The 16,851-nt window shown below is 37.1% G+C and overlaps 1 protein-coding gene across 6 annotated transcripts in view; it reads left to right on the top strand.

The window, feature by feature from the left end:
• The first annotated feature begins 156 nt into the window (after positions 1-156).
• The window catches only part of pdlim5a (PDZ and LIM domain 5a), a 57,811-nt gene continuing 41,116 nt past the window's right edge, over positions 157-16,851 (top strand). For 5 of the 6 annotated variants that reach the window (XR_014627967.1, XM_084414409.1, XM_084414410.1 and 2 more), the window contains exons 1-2: positions 3,874-3,948; positions 6,039-6,211. Coding sequence is in view for 5 of the 6 variants with exons in the window: in XM_084414409.1 (XP_084270535.1) it covers positions 6,113-6,211 (99 nt within the window). In the remaining variant the exon portion in view is untranslated. Of the gene's footprint in view, positions 243-3,873; positions 3,949-6,038; positions 6,212-16,851 lie in introns of those variants that run through there. The other variant, XM_084414408.1, reaches the window with a different exon arrangement.

Consider the following 16,851-nt stretch of genomic DNA (forward strand, 5'->3'; position numbering starts at 1 on the left):
TTAATGGGAGATGCAGGAAAGTCTGTCTTTGTAATGTTTTTGCATGAATGTAATGTTTCGTATACTTCTCCAAGTGTGTGTATCTGCAGGTTGGAGTAATGGGCGTGGTGAAAGGTAGGGGGCGTGTCGCTGGTCCAGCCCATGTTTAGTGACGTCACTCGCGGAGGGAACATGAACCTCGCAGCGCCTCCGCAACTGAACAACAGACGCCTCACATCACAGACCTTTACACACAGACACAGGTAAGTGCAGGTTCATCACATCACACGAGAGAGGAGAACGTGTTAAACTGTCATAGGCAATGTCAAAGTGTTTTATATAGTTTTCAGTTAAATAGGCTACTTTTTATCTGATACTTTTATCCGACCGGGGCATGTTGTCACAGCAGCACTTGCTGTTCACTGACACTGATTTGAGAAGAATACGGTTGTTTGAAAAGTGAAAATAAGCTAATTTTAACTAAAGATTTAAAGGCTTTTCACTCAAATGTAAACAGTAGGACAATTCTGAAAAGTAATTTATGAAACAAATAATATATGTAGAAACATTCTATAACATACCATTGTTTTGTTCAAAAGAACATATTGTTTAAGAACACATAAACAACATGTCCCTATATAAATGTGACAACTTGCCTCAAACGTAATATACATGGGTCAAAAGAAACCATGTTCTCTTTTAACCTTTTGGTTTAAATGCCAGTGGGTTTTGTGTTTACCCAACACCTATAGCAAAGCTAGGATGGCACTGGATGTTTAGTTATAGTAAATATACTAATTCATGACAACTTTAATTTTCTTTAGCTCTTATATGATATTCACTGAAGAAATTAATGAGTGCATGGATTTTTTTTTTTTTTTTGTTTGTAAATGATGTTAGGTTTTCATCTTTGTTGATATTGCATGAATAAAATTTGCTCAATATTAGTAACCTCCACAAATGGAGTTAATTGAGTAAACTGAAATCAACGGTGAAAGCGATTAACATTTGGTTGTTGTGTCGAGGAGCCGTAATGTCTCATTGATGTCTCTGGGGGCCCCATATGGATGGGCTGGATGTCATATGTTATGCAAGCTGGGGGCCGTGTCTGTCTTCACCCCCTCTGGATGAGCACATTACACATGCAGCACATGAGAACTATTATTCAAAACAATTCATCAATTCAGTATATTTAAAATGAAGATGTTTTGCAGAATCTTTTCTGTACAGTGCTTGGTTTCATGCAGATATTTTCAAATAGATGTTATCTTATCTTTTTAAATGGTTAAGTTAACCTAAAAATGTAGGTATTATATTAGGAATGTAAATATAATTTATTTAAGACTGACTACATTAATATTAACTACATTTAAATTAATATTTAAATCATACATTACATTTATTTATTTTATTAATTTAGCTTTTTCTCACTTTTTTTTATCAGCATAATATGTAAAAAAAAAAAAATATATATATATATCTTGCCTTTTTGGATAAACTGTTTCTAGCTTCTTTGCAATGTCTGCGCCAGTTTAGCATGGACTTTTAATCTTCTGAATGAAATTGCAGGCATGCATCATTGTGATCACTGATTCTTACACACACACACACACACACACACACACACACACACACACACACACACACACACACACACACACACACACACACACACACACGCACGCACAGCAAACAGATGCTCAAATGCACAGACACTATTTCATTATTTATTTTTAGCATGTTGAACATTGATTGGTCCTTGTGAAGATCTGCTCACTTACTGTTCCAGGAACGACTGCCTTTTGGGGGTTTAGTTATTAGTAATGTTTAATTAGTCAAGCATTACTATTACAGTTGCTCATATTTAGAGATTTGAACAAACTTCAAACCCTGAGTATTAAACGTAAGTGTTTAATCTGTCATACAGTGTGTGTGCTTCAGACAAGAATTATGCCGTAAATAATGCTGTTGCTTTCCTATGCAGTTAGACTTCCAGGTTTGGAAATGTTGTGTGAGTTGTCAGCAGGAATCAGACGACTGAATTAGTTGCTAGTCTGGTGTAATTGCATTGATTCAGTGCAGACAGATTGGGATTAAATTAGATTAGTGTTGAGTCACATATAGCCAGACAGTTTGTTTGTGTTCATGTGCATGATATTTTTATTTAGAAATGTCTCACGCACACTATAATGATAAATTAATGTAGTTAAATCACTTTGTAATGCTAATTAATCATATCGTCTAAAACTGTGGCCTGATGAAACACTTGTGTCTCCCAAGTCACTGGATCTATAATGGCACGTTGGTTGAAAAAAACAGAAAACCAGAGAGGCACTTAATCCGATAGCTATTATTTGACACACACACACACACACACACACACACACACACACACACACACACACACACACACACACACACACACACACACACACATACACACACACACACACACACACACACACACACACACACACACACACACACACACACACACACACACACACACACACACACACACGTATTGTTCTCGGTTTGGTCTCAGCTGTTCTCACTTAAGCTACTTACTGCCGCCACTCAGTGTGCATCCAAATGCTCTATTGTGCGTCTTTGCATATATCATTTATCATATGTCACTATGTGATTTCCTTATGTATGGATGCACTTCTGTGGCAATAGAGATGAGTGTGTGTGTGTGTGTGTGTGTGGTTCAGGTAAACCCTACATTATGGGGACAATATGTCCCAATATGCCCCACAAAGATGGCAATATCTGAAATCCTTATCATCATGGGCACGTTTTTTTGGTCCCCATGAGGAAAACAGCTTATAAATCATACAAAGTGATGTGTTTTGAAAATGTAAAAATTGTTAAAGTTTTCTGTGATGCATAGGATTAGGGTTAGTGTAAGGGGATATATATATATACACAGTTTGTACAGTATAAAAATCATTGTCTATGGAAAGTCCCCATAAAACATGGAATCCCATCGTGTGTGTGTGTGTGTGTGTGTGTGTGTGTGTGTGTGTGTAGCAGGGAACACATGGACTGTGATGAGCGTTAAACTATTATTGATATTAGATCTGGGTCAGATACCGGACAAACCCCTCACTCAACACACACATGAGTGGATATGATATGTGTGTGTGGATGTGTAGTCTGTCTATCATTTAATGGCAGTTCATTCCATCTATCTATCTATCTATCTATCTATCTATCTATCTATCTATCTATCTATCTATCTATCTATCTATCTATCTATCTATCTATCTATCTATCTATCTATCTATCTATCTATCCATCTATCTATCTATCTAGGTACCGTAGTCAGACTAACAGAGATTAATAGAATGATGAAAGATACATTATTTAGTATAATTGTATAAGGTTTAAACAGCATATGTTAGGCATTACTATAATTGTCCGTTATTTGTATTTGTTTAATGTGACATTTGTCTGATAGCTGATGAAGAGTCATCTGAATAATGATGACAGTACGGATCACATGTGGATCTCATCTCCATTCCAGTGTTTACAGCAGTCTTACTCTTTTCCACTGTTGAATTATTGGACAATACGAGCAGTAGATAGAGATACTGGCAGGCTAAAGCGTTCCCTCTTAAAATGTGCTGAGTACAGGACGCCAATCCTACCCGTGGAACATTCCAGCGTCTGATCCTGACCGTCTAATCTCAGAACCTTTGTTCTGGGTTCTAGTTGGCTTTATGACGTTTCCTTCCTAATGTTTGGCAGCACGTCTAGGGTCCATTCCCAAAATATCAGCGTGTAAGCCCAAGCACCCCCATCCCAACCCCCAAAATACACCCCCCCCCCCATGATAGATGGGTATAAAATGACAATCTGCCATCTGGGTGGATCATTTTGTGTCAGACCTTTAGACCATTATTATTCGCTGTGTTGCAGAGGAGTTTTCGTTTAGTCAAGACTCAAGAGTGTTGCTTTCTGAAGGTAAATGTGTCTGGATTAATTATGCTGTTGTTGCCAGGTGTTCTGATTAACATGTGTGGAATGTTTACTTCATGGTAACTTCTTTATTTGCTTATTTGTTTGAATTTGACAAATCTTTCAAAGAATTTGGGGTCAGTATGTTTGATTTCTTTTAAAGAAATGAATAGTTGATCAAAACTGCCAGCAAAGACCTTTATAATGTTACAAAAGATTTAAATGCTGTTCTTTTAAACTTTCTATTCATCAAATAATCCTGGAAAAATGTAAATAAATAAATATATACAGTATGTAAATACAGCTGAAAACGGGAGTAATGACTGCTGAAAATTCAGCTATACGTCACAGGAATGAATTACATTAAAAATGTATTAAAATAGAAAACAGTTTTTTAAAAATGTAATAATATTTCACAATATTACTGTTTTTACTGTATTTTTGATCAAATAAATGCAGCCTTGGTGAGCATTCAAGACTTCTTTCAAAAATGTATAAAAAAATCGTATCGACGTGGACAAGTAACTTATTAAAGATTTGGCAAGATATAATTAAAATATATATTTTGATAGATTTGGTATCAAAATTAAGATGGCCCGCTTATGATTCAACATTTGATCCAAATACTATACGGTAGCTTGGACTAAACGAGCCCTCACAGGCAGCATACCGTACTTTTTAACATAAAGGAAAAATGTTGGGTTTTGAGACACTCAAATGTGAATACTTGTTATGTTATCAAGATTTTCATAGTTACTTACAAATAAGACAAACAGTTATTAATATTGCAAGGGACTATAATGACAAGGAAAACAATAGTATTCTTGCAATGTTTATTTCAATATATAAAGCGGGTGACATGACTAAAATAATTACAAAATTATATAAAAGTCTACAAGACAGTAAATTAGAAAATACCCAATATATTAAAAATGAAAGTGAAATGGAAGGAAATGTTGAAATCCCAGAGGAAGGTTGGAAAAGTATTCCTAAATCAAAGCGGAAGATAACACATTCCTCAACCTGGAGATAATTCGGTTGGAAAAATATCACTAGATTTTTCCTCACCTCTGGACTTGCACAAGTGCAATCTGCGGCTCGGATCAGCCGATCATAGGGAATGCTCTGGGAATGCTCTGAAGTTCAGAAATATTGAATCTCTAAAATCCATACGAGTTTAGAGTTGTATATTCAAGGTACCCATCCAGTTTAGTTTTTTAACTCTATACTTTGGTCTTACAAATCCTAAATTAGAAGACAAATCTGATAAATATTTGATGAGGATCCTGTTGATAGCTTGCAAAAAAGCTATAACCGGAAAATGGTTACAACCTGAAATACTGGAAATGAATGATTGGCTGGGAATAGTTTACAAAATCTACATGATGGAGAGGTTAACAATTAATCTTCCGTTACAGTCTGAGAAATTTGTGGAAAAATGGATAGATTACATTCTCCCACTATAGACCAGACCTAGTATAAAAATGAGGATAATTAAGAATAGTAGGGAAATCTTGAGAATTATTGAGAAGTAGGGTTACGAAAGAAATAAGGAATGACTTCTGGAGTCAAATGTACAATCCTCAGGTTCCTTTTGTATATAGTTGAGGGGGAAAAAAAAGATATAAGAATCCAAAACTGATAGATGGATTTGGTACCCAACCTACCGGCTGAGTAATAAATATACAACTACAGTATATTGTTTATTGAATTACAAAATAGGCTGTATTACTGTAATAGCTAACATTACTGTAATACATTTTGTTTTTGTTGCTATTTCTATTGCTCATAAGCCACTAACCCATAATATTAAAACGTTCCCTCAAGTAAAACAGGTTTTTGCTAGTAAGCATCCACCCTGAACACCTTAACAACTGCACAGCAATAGCAACCCTTGTGTTTTGCACAGACACGCCACTTACATTTTATTTAGAAAATGTAAAAAAGTTGTAAATCATGCACTTTTTCAACAATGTCCGACTAAACATTTTTGCCCCTCTCTCTCTCTCTCTCTCTCTCTCTCTCTGTCTCTCTCTCTCTCTCTGTCTCTCTCTGTCTCTCTCTCTCTCTCTCTCTCTCTCTCTCTGTCTTCCCAGGGCATTCTGTGAGGAGTTTCTAAGTGTGTGTTTGGCAGCCTCTGAGGGTGTGTTTAATATCAGACAGCTACAGTATGAGTGGTAAATACAGTGTGGTGTTACAGGGTCCGGCTCCCTGGGGCTTCAGACTGCAGGGGGGGAAAGACTTCAACATGCCTCTCTCCATTTCACGGGTGAGTACGAACACACACACACATTCATTCAAACATGATACACCCCTTCTGACCCCCGACACCATCTGCACCCCTTTAATGATCTCTCACACCCCTCGCTCTTCTCTTTTTGTCTATTTTCTCTGTTGCTTTTGAACTCACCATTATGTATAAGAGTGTGGTAAGCTGTGTTTTAAACCGGTGCCCAATGTTTATCATGTGACCAAATGTTTAGAAAAGGCCAGTCATTTACAGCTGCCTGTGATTGAGAGATGGTGTTAAATATACACTACTGCTGTAAAATCTACACCAAGTTTGGTAAGAGTAGTTTTTCAAAGAAGTCTCTTATACTCTCTTACACTTACACAAAGGATGCATTTGATAAAAAAAAAACCTAAATTTAAATTTAAAATAATTGTTTTAACACATTTTAATGTATTGTTTTAATCATTTAATTAGCGAAGAAAAATGAAACAAAAGCACGCACATCAGTCTCAAAAGGGTGCTCGACTAAAAAACAACAAGTAGAAAATAAAGTATAAAGTCGGCAACACCTAAGCTCCAAAATTATCAAAAATATTTATTATCAAGACAACTATCGCATAGCGTATGTGACGTTTCGAGCACAACGTTTCTTCTGATGAAGAGCCTGCGTGCTCGAAACGTCACATACGCTATGCGATAGTTGTCTTGATAATAAATATTTTTGATAATTTTGGAGCTTAGGTGTTGCCGACTTTATACTTTATTTTTTAATCATTTAATTAAAATGTAAACATTTTAATACATTTATTTATGAAATGTAATGTATTCCTGTGATCAAAGCTGAATTTTCAGCATCATTACTCCAGTCTTCAGTGTCACATGATCCTTCATAAATCATTATAATTTGCTGCTCAAGAAGCATTATCAATGTTGACAACAGTGCTGTTTAATAATTCTGTTGAAACTGTGATGCATTATAATTTTTACAGCATTCTTAAATGAATATCTAAAGTTCAAAAGAACAGCATTTGTAACATTTTTGTTTTGTAACACTATACATATCTTTACTGTCACTTTTAAACAATTTAATGCATACTTCTAATGTGGACCACTTCTTTTTGAGAAGTCATATTTCAGTGCCTCTATATTTATAGGCGCTTTCTTCTAATGTCACTTGATAGCAGTTAAAATGTTTATTTTAAAATATAATACACCCTCTTAGTTTTACCCTCATCTAATTTCCTCTTGACCACAGGGCAAACTTATTTATCTAGATCTGATAAATGATCTATGTAACCTTTCCTTTCCACCTGTTCATACTTTTAATTTCCTAATGAGTCTTCCACACTCCCTCTGTCTACAGTATCTTTCTCCCTCTCTCTCTTTTACACACACACACACACACACACACGCACACACTCACAAAGATCCACTTATGTCACACACCCGTTTGAACTGCCAATGTATGACAGCTATTCCCACAATGCCATCTGGCAGAGGAGTGATGTAAATGACCTTCTGATTGATTTTCCTTGCCTCTCTCTATTTCTTTCCCTCCCCGTCTCCAAGCTCTTCCTTCTTTCCCTTTGCCTTCCCCTGTCCGCCTCGCTGTCTCTAAGTGTTTCATTCTTATGAGTTGCTTATAAGCTCACTGCAATGTGATCTGACTTTGGACTATTGGGCAATTTCATATAAATGTTTTCTTCTAATGGTTGCGACAGTCAGACAGTGATTCGTCACTTCACAGTTTGTGATGTTGTGGTTCGTCTCGCTGCTGGTTGGTTTGGTTTGTGGCTTAGAGCTCTTTATACAGGAAGCCAGTGAAAATATTTGATCAATTGTGCGAGAGCTCTCTCGGATCCCGCTACAGACGTTACTCACACTCAATAAAAGATGTTATTTCAACTTCTGATCCTCAGTAAAATCTGGGAGCGCTGCCGTCAGCTATAGCCAGGGTTCAGTTCTGTGCTAGTGTGCCGGACACATCATTAATGTGGGATTTACATTCCTCTCATCTCTATTCAGCATCGTTGGGGGGGTCGAGTTAGTGAAACTGCAGTGTGACAGTAGCTCATCTGTTTACAGGCTTTCTAACAACTAGCAATGTTTTTCCAATGTGTATATTATACAAATTTAACACATTGTACTGTTAATACGAAGGAATTTTCACAGGTGTTTTACCCTTATATCTTAAAGCTACACTGTGTAGGATTTTCTCCCATCTAGCGGTGAAATTGTTCATGACTACCAACTGAATATTACTTTCTAGCCCCTCCCATTCCGAGGGCGTTTTAACTCCTACGGTGGCCGTGTTATTTCAAATCTGCCGGCAGTCGCGAGTAATCTCCCCCTCGCATTCGTCACGGTGCCACTGAGTGTAAAAACGCGAAAGGCGAAGCTTGAATTTCCAGGTATGTCCCTCTTTGGCTAATGTATTTTCAAGATGGATGCGCAACATGGCTGCCGCCATTCGAGCGACTCGCTCGTGTGTATTCTAAATGGCAGATTATACACTTACGAGAATACTTGATTAGTTGGTAGAAGTAATTACACATTAATGAGCACATATCATTTTGAAAGAACAAAGTGTTTTTTGCTAAGAATCAACTTACACAGTGTAGCTTTAATAACTTTTTTATTTTACATTATATAACAGTCAATAAAAAAAAATAACATTCTCTTAAAATGTCTCTTTCTTAAATAGAGTTCAGAAGTTTCATTTAGCATATTTCAATGAACAGGTAAAACAATTTTTTTTTAAATTGATTTATTTGGATCAATAGTGTCCCTGAAATCAAATCAATCAAAATTTGTGTCTTGAATTTTTTTTGGTTTATTTATTTATATATATATATATAAATATATATATATACATGAAGAGTTCAGATGCAAAAGCCTCTAAGCGCCATCTGAAATTTTCTTCTAGAATGATCATTTTTATCAAGCTCGTATATTTAAGTTCAGCAATTTAAAAAAATTACTGAACATAAATATAATACAATTTTATATAATCAAATTGATAATTTTAATAAAAAAGAAATTCTTGGATTAATACTAAGGACTTGCTCCAGCGCAAACCCTCTTTTGCTGTTAAAAAACTACTGTCAGGATTTACTAAAGACACGCAGTGAAAATTTAGCGCTGAAAAGTTGTGGACAGGGTTATTTTTGAGGCTGATCTTATTGCAAATGCATTTGTTGGAGTTTCCCTTTCAGACGCAAAATTTATGGCAGGATAGAATTTAAATGGATCATTCAAGGTGATTTACTAAGGTTTACCATTATTTACTGCCTAAAAAAACCCAGATTGTCTTAAAACAGATTGTTAGATTGCGTTGGTCATTATGGAAATGATCCGGATGCGTCTGTGTTCTTTAATTTGTGTGTCGTCAGTAGATCACGCGCAGAACTTTCCACTCTCATCTCCGCTTTTATGGGATTGCGCTCTCACACTAATTTGCCCTTTTAGTAAATCTGGCCCCAAGTAAGTAATAATGTCTAGTTAGCAGTCATTTTCAGCAATGTGATCAGGTTCCCATATTATCCTGCTTATAACGTGACTGCCTGCCAAATAAATAGATGGAGGGAAAGTATTGAGTTTAAGTAATGCACAATATATCGAAATTATTGAAATATCACAAATGTATTTATCGCGTTATGCATATCGCAACAGCTTGCAATAACTGGGGTCATGAACAAAAGACTCACTGCTCTTGGCTGAGTAACTTTTGTAGCTTTAATAAGAATCAGTATATAATTAATTAATACAGTGAAAACTAAGCAGTGTTTTATTTCTACATTTGATTATTGAGTTTCTGTTGTTAAATAAACCTAATGTAGGCCTTCCTGAAACCCTAAACCCAGTGGTTTACACTGATGTTAAAATAACACTTCTTATACAGTAAAACACTGATGTTCACTTTCAGAAGTTGTAGGGATGTTTTCTTGTCACAAAAAGAATGTGAAACACGTATGTAGGTTATATAATTTTAAATATATTTTAAAGATAATTTAAGTTTATTATTAAGCATTATCGTATCGCATATCGAATATCACATTATTTAATGAGTTATCGCATATCGCACTTTTCTTTAAAGGTGCATTGCGCAAGTCTCTGAGTTTTTGCAGAACTATGCCCCCTTCTGGCGACACGCGAAACTGCAACCAGAGTTGTGCACGCGGTTACGTGGAGTTTGCGTTGGGGTTTGGGATGAACTAGAAGCCGGTCTCTTTGAATCCATCTTCTACTTTTGCAAAAGTCGCTTGAGTTGTCTTCGCTGATGCGGATAATGGCGGCGAATACACAAACCTGCCAGACATAGCCAGGTGAGCGTGAACGCGCATGACGTCACGCCCAGTCGATTCCGTCCCGAATCCCTCTTATTTATTTTACTGTACAGGATTATAGAGGCAATCGCAGTGATCATAGAAGGGCTCATTCAGCCCATCAGGCAATTGTTTAAGCATGTATGGGTTAGAAAAACGGGTATTTTTAACATGAAATGTTGCGCAATGCACCTTTAATATCATGCAGCCCTAGTAATAAAGAAAGCAAGGCTGATACTAGAGATATACAACCAGCACAGCTCAAATGTTACACAGTTTAGCAATAATTATGCAATTATATTTGAGAAGATTGACCAGTCAGGATCAAGTATGCTAATTTCTAGAGACCCACATTTCTGTCAGCAACTAGTGTAGGTCTTAAAACAGACCTTCTGCTTCAAGCTTTGCCTTCCAGATCTCATGACATCATCTCCAGAGGAGTGTGTATGTGTGGGTGATAAACTTTTCGTCGATGATAAGATAAACTGAGAATGTTCCAGTTCATGCGATGATAAAATAAGCTGCTCTCTCAGAGGTTCTCTGCAGGCAGTCGAGTGATTCAGCCGTGAGAATTAAGCTGCAGCGTTTCTGGCGAGAACTTGTAGATTGCATCTGCAGTATTTCTTCAAGTGTTTTTGCTCGTCTGCTGATTTCAGACGGGACGGGCGCTGGGACAGCTTTAGACTGTAAATAAACGTTTGGGGGGGGGGAGTGTGTTGGGTTTGGATGCGGACAGGTCTGAGGTTGTGGGAGTGTGATTTTTGGTTGTGGGAAGTTTGGCAGCGAGATTGGGTTGGTTTGGACCTCGCCGAACCCCAGCCAGCTTTACAGAGATTTAATACTCATAAGTTCTGGTTTATGGTGGGATTTAATACAGGGATCTGGTCTAAACTAGGCTTTATAAGACTGTGGTTTGGAGCTTGCTGGTTAGTGTCAGTGCACGAGATCACAGATGGGTGTGTGTTCTGTGTCAGTTTCTCTCTTTTTCTTTCTTTCTGTACTTCTGTACCATCTGACACTAACATTGTGGTACCACCCGTTTTCTGTTCTTTTTCTTGTCTTTCTTTCTCTTGAATGAAATGTGATTGGTGTAATTCAATTTTTTTGATTCTGTATTATAGAAACAGTATAGTCACACTATCACTTTATTAATACACTAATCAAGTTCATAGAAACGCACAACACACAGTAAAGAACATGTATCTCTTGGATCCGTTTAAATAGCCCATATAGGAAAACATTAAAGTTTAATGAAGATGTCTTGTTGAAAAGTACAAGCTGTACCGCTTCTCCTGATCAAGTTAGCAGATTGTGCTTCCAGTCTCACCAATAAATCTGCTTGAAACCTCCTGTAAGATTCCACATGTGAACGCGAGACGGGCAGGAAACAAACTCAGCCATTCATTCAGACATTTATGATATTTGATTACGCATCGCTTTGGAGTGCATGATTGTGATCGGTCATTCTGTGATCAAAACGCTCGCTAAGATTTTGAAATGCTTGTGTCTCTTCTGCTCACGAAGGCTGAATTTATTTAATCAAAAATACAGTAAAACAAGTAATAAAAACTCAGTGAGTGTTTTAGCGCAATTTTCTCACGTCATGGGATCACAACACTAAGAGATAGTAAATGAAAGAGAAAATAAGTTGCTCGAGAATATAACTTTCTCTTGAAATTCAAATGAACTTTCTGAAATCAAATCAGCAATGGATAATAAAAAAGGCACAATCACTTGACTAGTTGAACATAATTTTTTTTTATTAGCTCATTATTTTTTACATCTTGTGTTCACTCAATATCCTCGTATCAGCTTCCTTTTCTGTTTTGTCCTCTTCAGATTCTTCCTTCTTTTCTGCTTGACTATTGGCTTGTGACTTTGTAAACTCTTCTTCTGCTTTCGAGATATTTGCCAAAACATCCTCTGAAAGCCACGAGTCATCGTAGAAATCAGATACGCCTGATGAGGAAGCCGTTGGTGTGGATGTCGCCATCTTTTGTCGCTTTGCTGAACGTTCTTCCATTTATTTTGCAACAACCTCTTGTCGTTTTCTCATATATTCTTGCTCCTTCTCCAAATCTTGATCGATACCTTCATTGATTTCTTGCCGTAATTCAGTGGAATTAATTGTGCTCATGACTCTTGTGAATACCTTCCTTGCGTATTTCTGTGGAACAATAGTTTTATAGGTGAAAAGGCAATATTTTTCTTATTTCCCTTCATATAAAGTTTTAATTAATTTTTGAAGCATAAAGGAAAGATTTTTTATCAATTCTTTTTTTCTAATATTATTGTAAATTTTAGAAGCTATCGATTGCAATTTGTTTCAACTCGATAGCTATTATGGTTGCTGAGAAATTTGCAAAAAAATGATTTTTTTCTGGAATTTCCAGGAAATCCAAAATCTTTTCCTGGATTTTTTTTTTTGTGCGTTCCCGAGATTAGACCTTCCTTAACATAATGCCGAAAACCCGAAGTCTCTAGGTGGTCTGGTTGAGGAGTAGATAGAAGTGCAAGATTGGTGCGCACAGACAGAACAGAAATCATGAGTTAACAATCGCAATTTTGTCCGGCGGAAAATTGCGCTAAAAAACAAAACAGTATTATTGTAAAATATTATTACAATTTACTGTTTTCTATGTAAATATGTTGTAAAATGTATTTTATACCTGTGATCAAAGCTGAATTTTCAGCATCATTACTCCAGTCTTCAGTGTCACATGATCCTTCAGAAGTTATTCTAATATGCTGATTTGATACTCAAGAAATATTTCTTATTATTATTAATGTTGAAAAGCTTGTGCTGCTTCATGCAAATGTTGTGCTGCTTCATATTTTTGTGGAAACAAAAATAACAGCATTTATTTAAAACAGACGTGTCTTGACTCACTTTTGATCAATTTAATGCATCATTACTGAATAAAAGTGGTCATTTTTTGGAAATAAAAAATATAATTATTATATCTTTAGATATATTTTAACAGTAATTTACATTAAAATTTGAATAAGTGATTTGGTGTTTATTTTGTTCTTTTAAAAAAATCACAGAAAAAGTGCCCTTAATTGAGTAATTTCTGGCACTAACATTTTTATATCGTTTTTTAGTGCCAGAATGAAACACAACCGTTCTTAATGGCCCATGAACCGAATGAAATGCCTCTCTGTCTGACTTTTCAAACACATGACTCAATTATTTGCGTAGATCTGTTCGGTATATCGTGATGAAGCACATGGTATCTGTCTCTGGCACTTCATCTGAATATTACTGCACACATTTTCTCAACAATGACGTTTCTCGACAGTTTTGGCCGGTCTCTATATACAGACCGCGTTCTGCTCAGAGTATTGATTGCGACAGCACTCGCGCCGTACCTCAGAGAGACACACACACACACACACACACACACAAGGCGTTTTATGAGTATTCACAGCTAGTTTATGTGTGTTTAGATTGAAGTTAATGAACGCACCCAGTTTAACTGCATGGGGGAGTGTGTCTCTGAGGGACGTTTATGAAGTTGAATAGACCTTCTGTTCACTGTTCACCTAGCAGCCGTGCAACACCTTCAGAAACAGTAAAACCACTGATGCTGATGTGGCGGACCATCTGGATGCGGGATGACGTCACGGTTACGCTGCGTAAAATCACCACCTGTTATTTTTCAGGTTTATACGTGCAATTGTGTGATTGGGAAATTGAACAGATTCATAAAGAAAACATGAATGACACTATATGTGTTTCTTTTATAATACTTTTATGTCCTTTTGGGTCCTGATACTTGCATGCTCTCATTGTATTGAAGTTTTTAACTAAACATCTCCTTTGTGGTCCACGCGTATGAATGATTCCTATAAAGAATCATTCAATTTTCTATGCTGTTACATATACACAGATCTGTGCTTTCTTCTTTACAATGAAAGTTTGAATCCACTTCCACAGCAGAAAACATTTGGCTCCGGTGCAACACTGAAGCCAGCAGCCCTTTAATTACTGGTCTGACGACTTGACTTTCTAAACCACCGTCACACCACATGAGTAAACAAGTCGTGAAAATATTTAACACCAGAGTTAGGCTGAGCTAAAACATAAGACACGCACCGAAATGTGTGTTTGCTTACAGGCTTGTCTGAGTAACCTGTTGTTCCAAACATCTATGACTTACTTTTTTCCACTGAGCACATGCAATGGAAACATGCAGTGACCAAGGTCTGGAAATGGTCAAAAAGGGCCTTCATGCGACCTGTGCGAAATATTCCAAGTGTAATGAGGCCTGTGTATGACAGCGCTGTGTGAATTTCAGTGGCTATTAGCTGAAAGTGAGAAAGATTATCCGACTGCTCATAAAACATTTACTAGGCTTAAGAGATATAACCAGTTTAGATGGAAAGGATCTCAAGCTGACTAGCTGAAGACGTTACTGTAGCTTTAATAGACACGTTATTTTCTTGAAAATAAATTCCAGCACACGTTTTTTTCACGCTGAGTGTTCTGCGTTTTTTTACAGGTCGCCGAGAGTTGAAGATTCACGAGTTCACACTTACATATAATTTTGAGGGAGTAAGATTAATGCGTATTTGGCGTGCTGTCCGGAGGGAGGGCTCCGAGCTCGGCATTCAGCCCGAACCCAGAGTACTCCCCCCGCATGTAAGTGTTTAGAACTAGAAGTGCGGAGAAGGGGTGGTGGGGGGGATGCTGCAAACTGTCAATGGATCGAGGTAAGACTGCTGAGTCTATATATACCCTCTTATCATTGATTGCTGAGTGCTATCCACTCGTGTTAATTATCTGAACGTGCTCCTCCCGAACTTAGTTAATAAAACTTCATATGTTCAACTTTGGGTAAAACATCACTGTCACTTTTTACCCAACCGTCCAATCACGGTGGAGGAGGGGCGGGACTAATACCACACCGACCAACCGTCACATTCACGCAACAGATGACAACAACAAGCATAATAACGGAACAAAATAATTTAAAACAAGAGAAAATACGTTACATTGTATCGACATTTTAAAATAGAATCAACACAGAAACTAAATACGAGTGAAATGAGATACTAGTAACACTTTCGCGGATATTCCGTATCATAACAAGCAAAGTGTCTCAACTGTAAAAAATGCTGCACTGCCAAAACGCTCTCAAGCGCCCATAGCTCGGTGTTTTCGGCAGAGCGCCTAGCGTTTTCAGCTGGCTAAAAACACTGTGGTGGACACACGGCCTAATAAAAACGCCATCTTCGTGTTGTTTTTACAACACTACAAATCCCTCAGTTCTCGCCATCTCCGAAAAGCCAAGCCAATGTTGATTCTTGTGTTATTACGAGCTCTGTCACGCTCTCTTTTTTCCAGCAGACTCTCCTCTGTTAGGCGTTTGTTTAAAACGGGAGATTCCCCTGAGGCTGAGACGAGACTTTTGTTCAATTTCCCACTAAGACCATCCCGACAGGTCTAAAATATGAACAATTCTAACAGGCTTGCCATAGTGAATCAGGGTACGACAAAAGGATTGATGATGCATTGACTCATTATTCAAATTTTGTTCAGCAAGGATGCATTAAATGAATCAAAAATGACTGCAAACACTGTTTCACAGTATTACTGGTCTTACTGTGTTTTTGATCAAATGAATGCAGCCTTGGTGAGCGAGACTAAAATACAAACTTTTGAATGGTAATGTGTGTGATGTGTTGACCCGGAGATCAGTCCTGTAAAGTCATTGTCGTTCATTTATTACAAATTCATTCAAACAACAATTTCATTTACAATCAATTATCATTGTTTTGAGGAAGCAGATGCTCTTGTTCGTATTGTGACATTTTTTGATAACTTTTATTTCTGCAACTGTCCTGAAATTCTGCAAGTGAGTGGAAAAATGCATGAATTATTTTTTTCTCTCTTTAAAGCTGCAGTTAGACTCAAACCAGTTTTCCTCTCTGCCCTCTGAGTCATGAAAGGCCTGGAGAATAATGCAAAACCAACCTAAGCCCATTACTAAACATATACATTTGTACACACATTCACACACACACTCACTTGTTCTTCATCAGACCTCATATTGCTCCCATTTCCTTTCCTTTGAAGTTTTCTTCCTTACACTTCTTGATTTCAGACGTGTTTATTGTGTGTGTTGATGTAAGTGTCCGCTGTTGTACTCGAGGGCACGGCGTACATCTGTTCTGTAACTGATCTAAATCAAAGACTTACACACCACATGTTCTCAAGTGCATTAATGAGAAAACCCAAGAAGCTTTTACAATCGCACACGATGGCTAAAAAACAACACTAAAAACACGTGTTTGCGAGCTAATTATTTGTTTCCACCTCCAAACTGGCTTTTGCTTTACTTATCC

Source organism: Rutilus rutilus (genome assembly GCF_951802725.1).
Source record: "Rutilus rutilus genome assembly, chromosome: 7".
NCBI classification, from domain to species: domain Eukaryota; kingdom Metazoa; phylum Chordata; class Actinopteri; order Cypriniformes; family Leuciscidae; genus Rutilus; species Rutilus rutilus.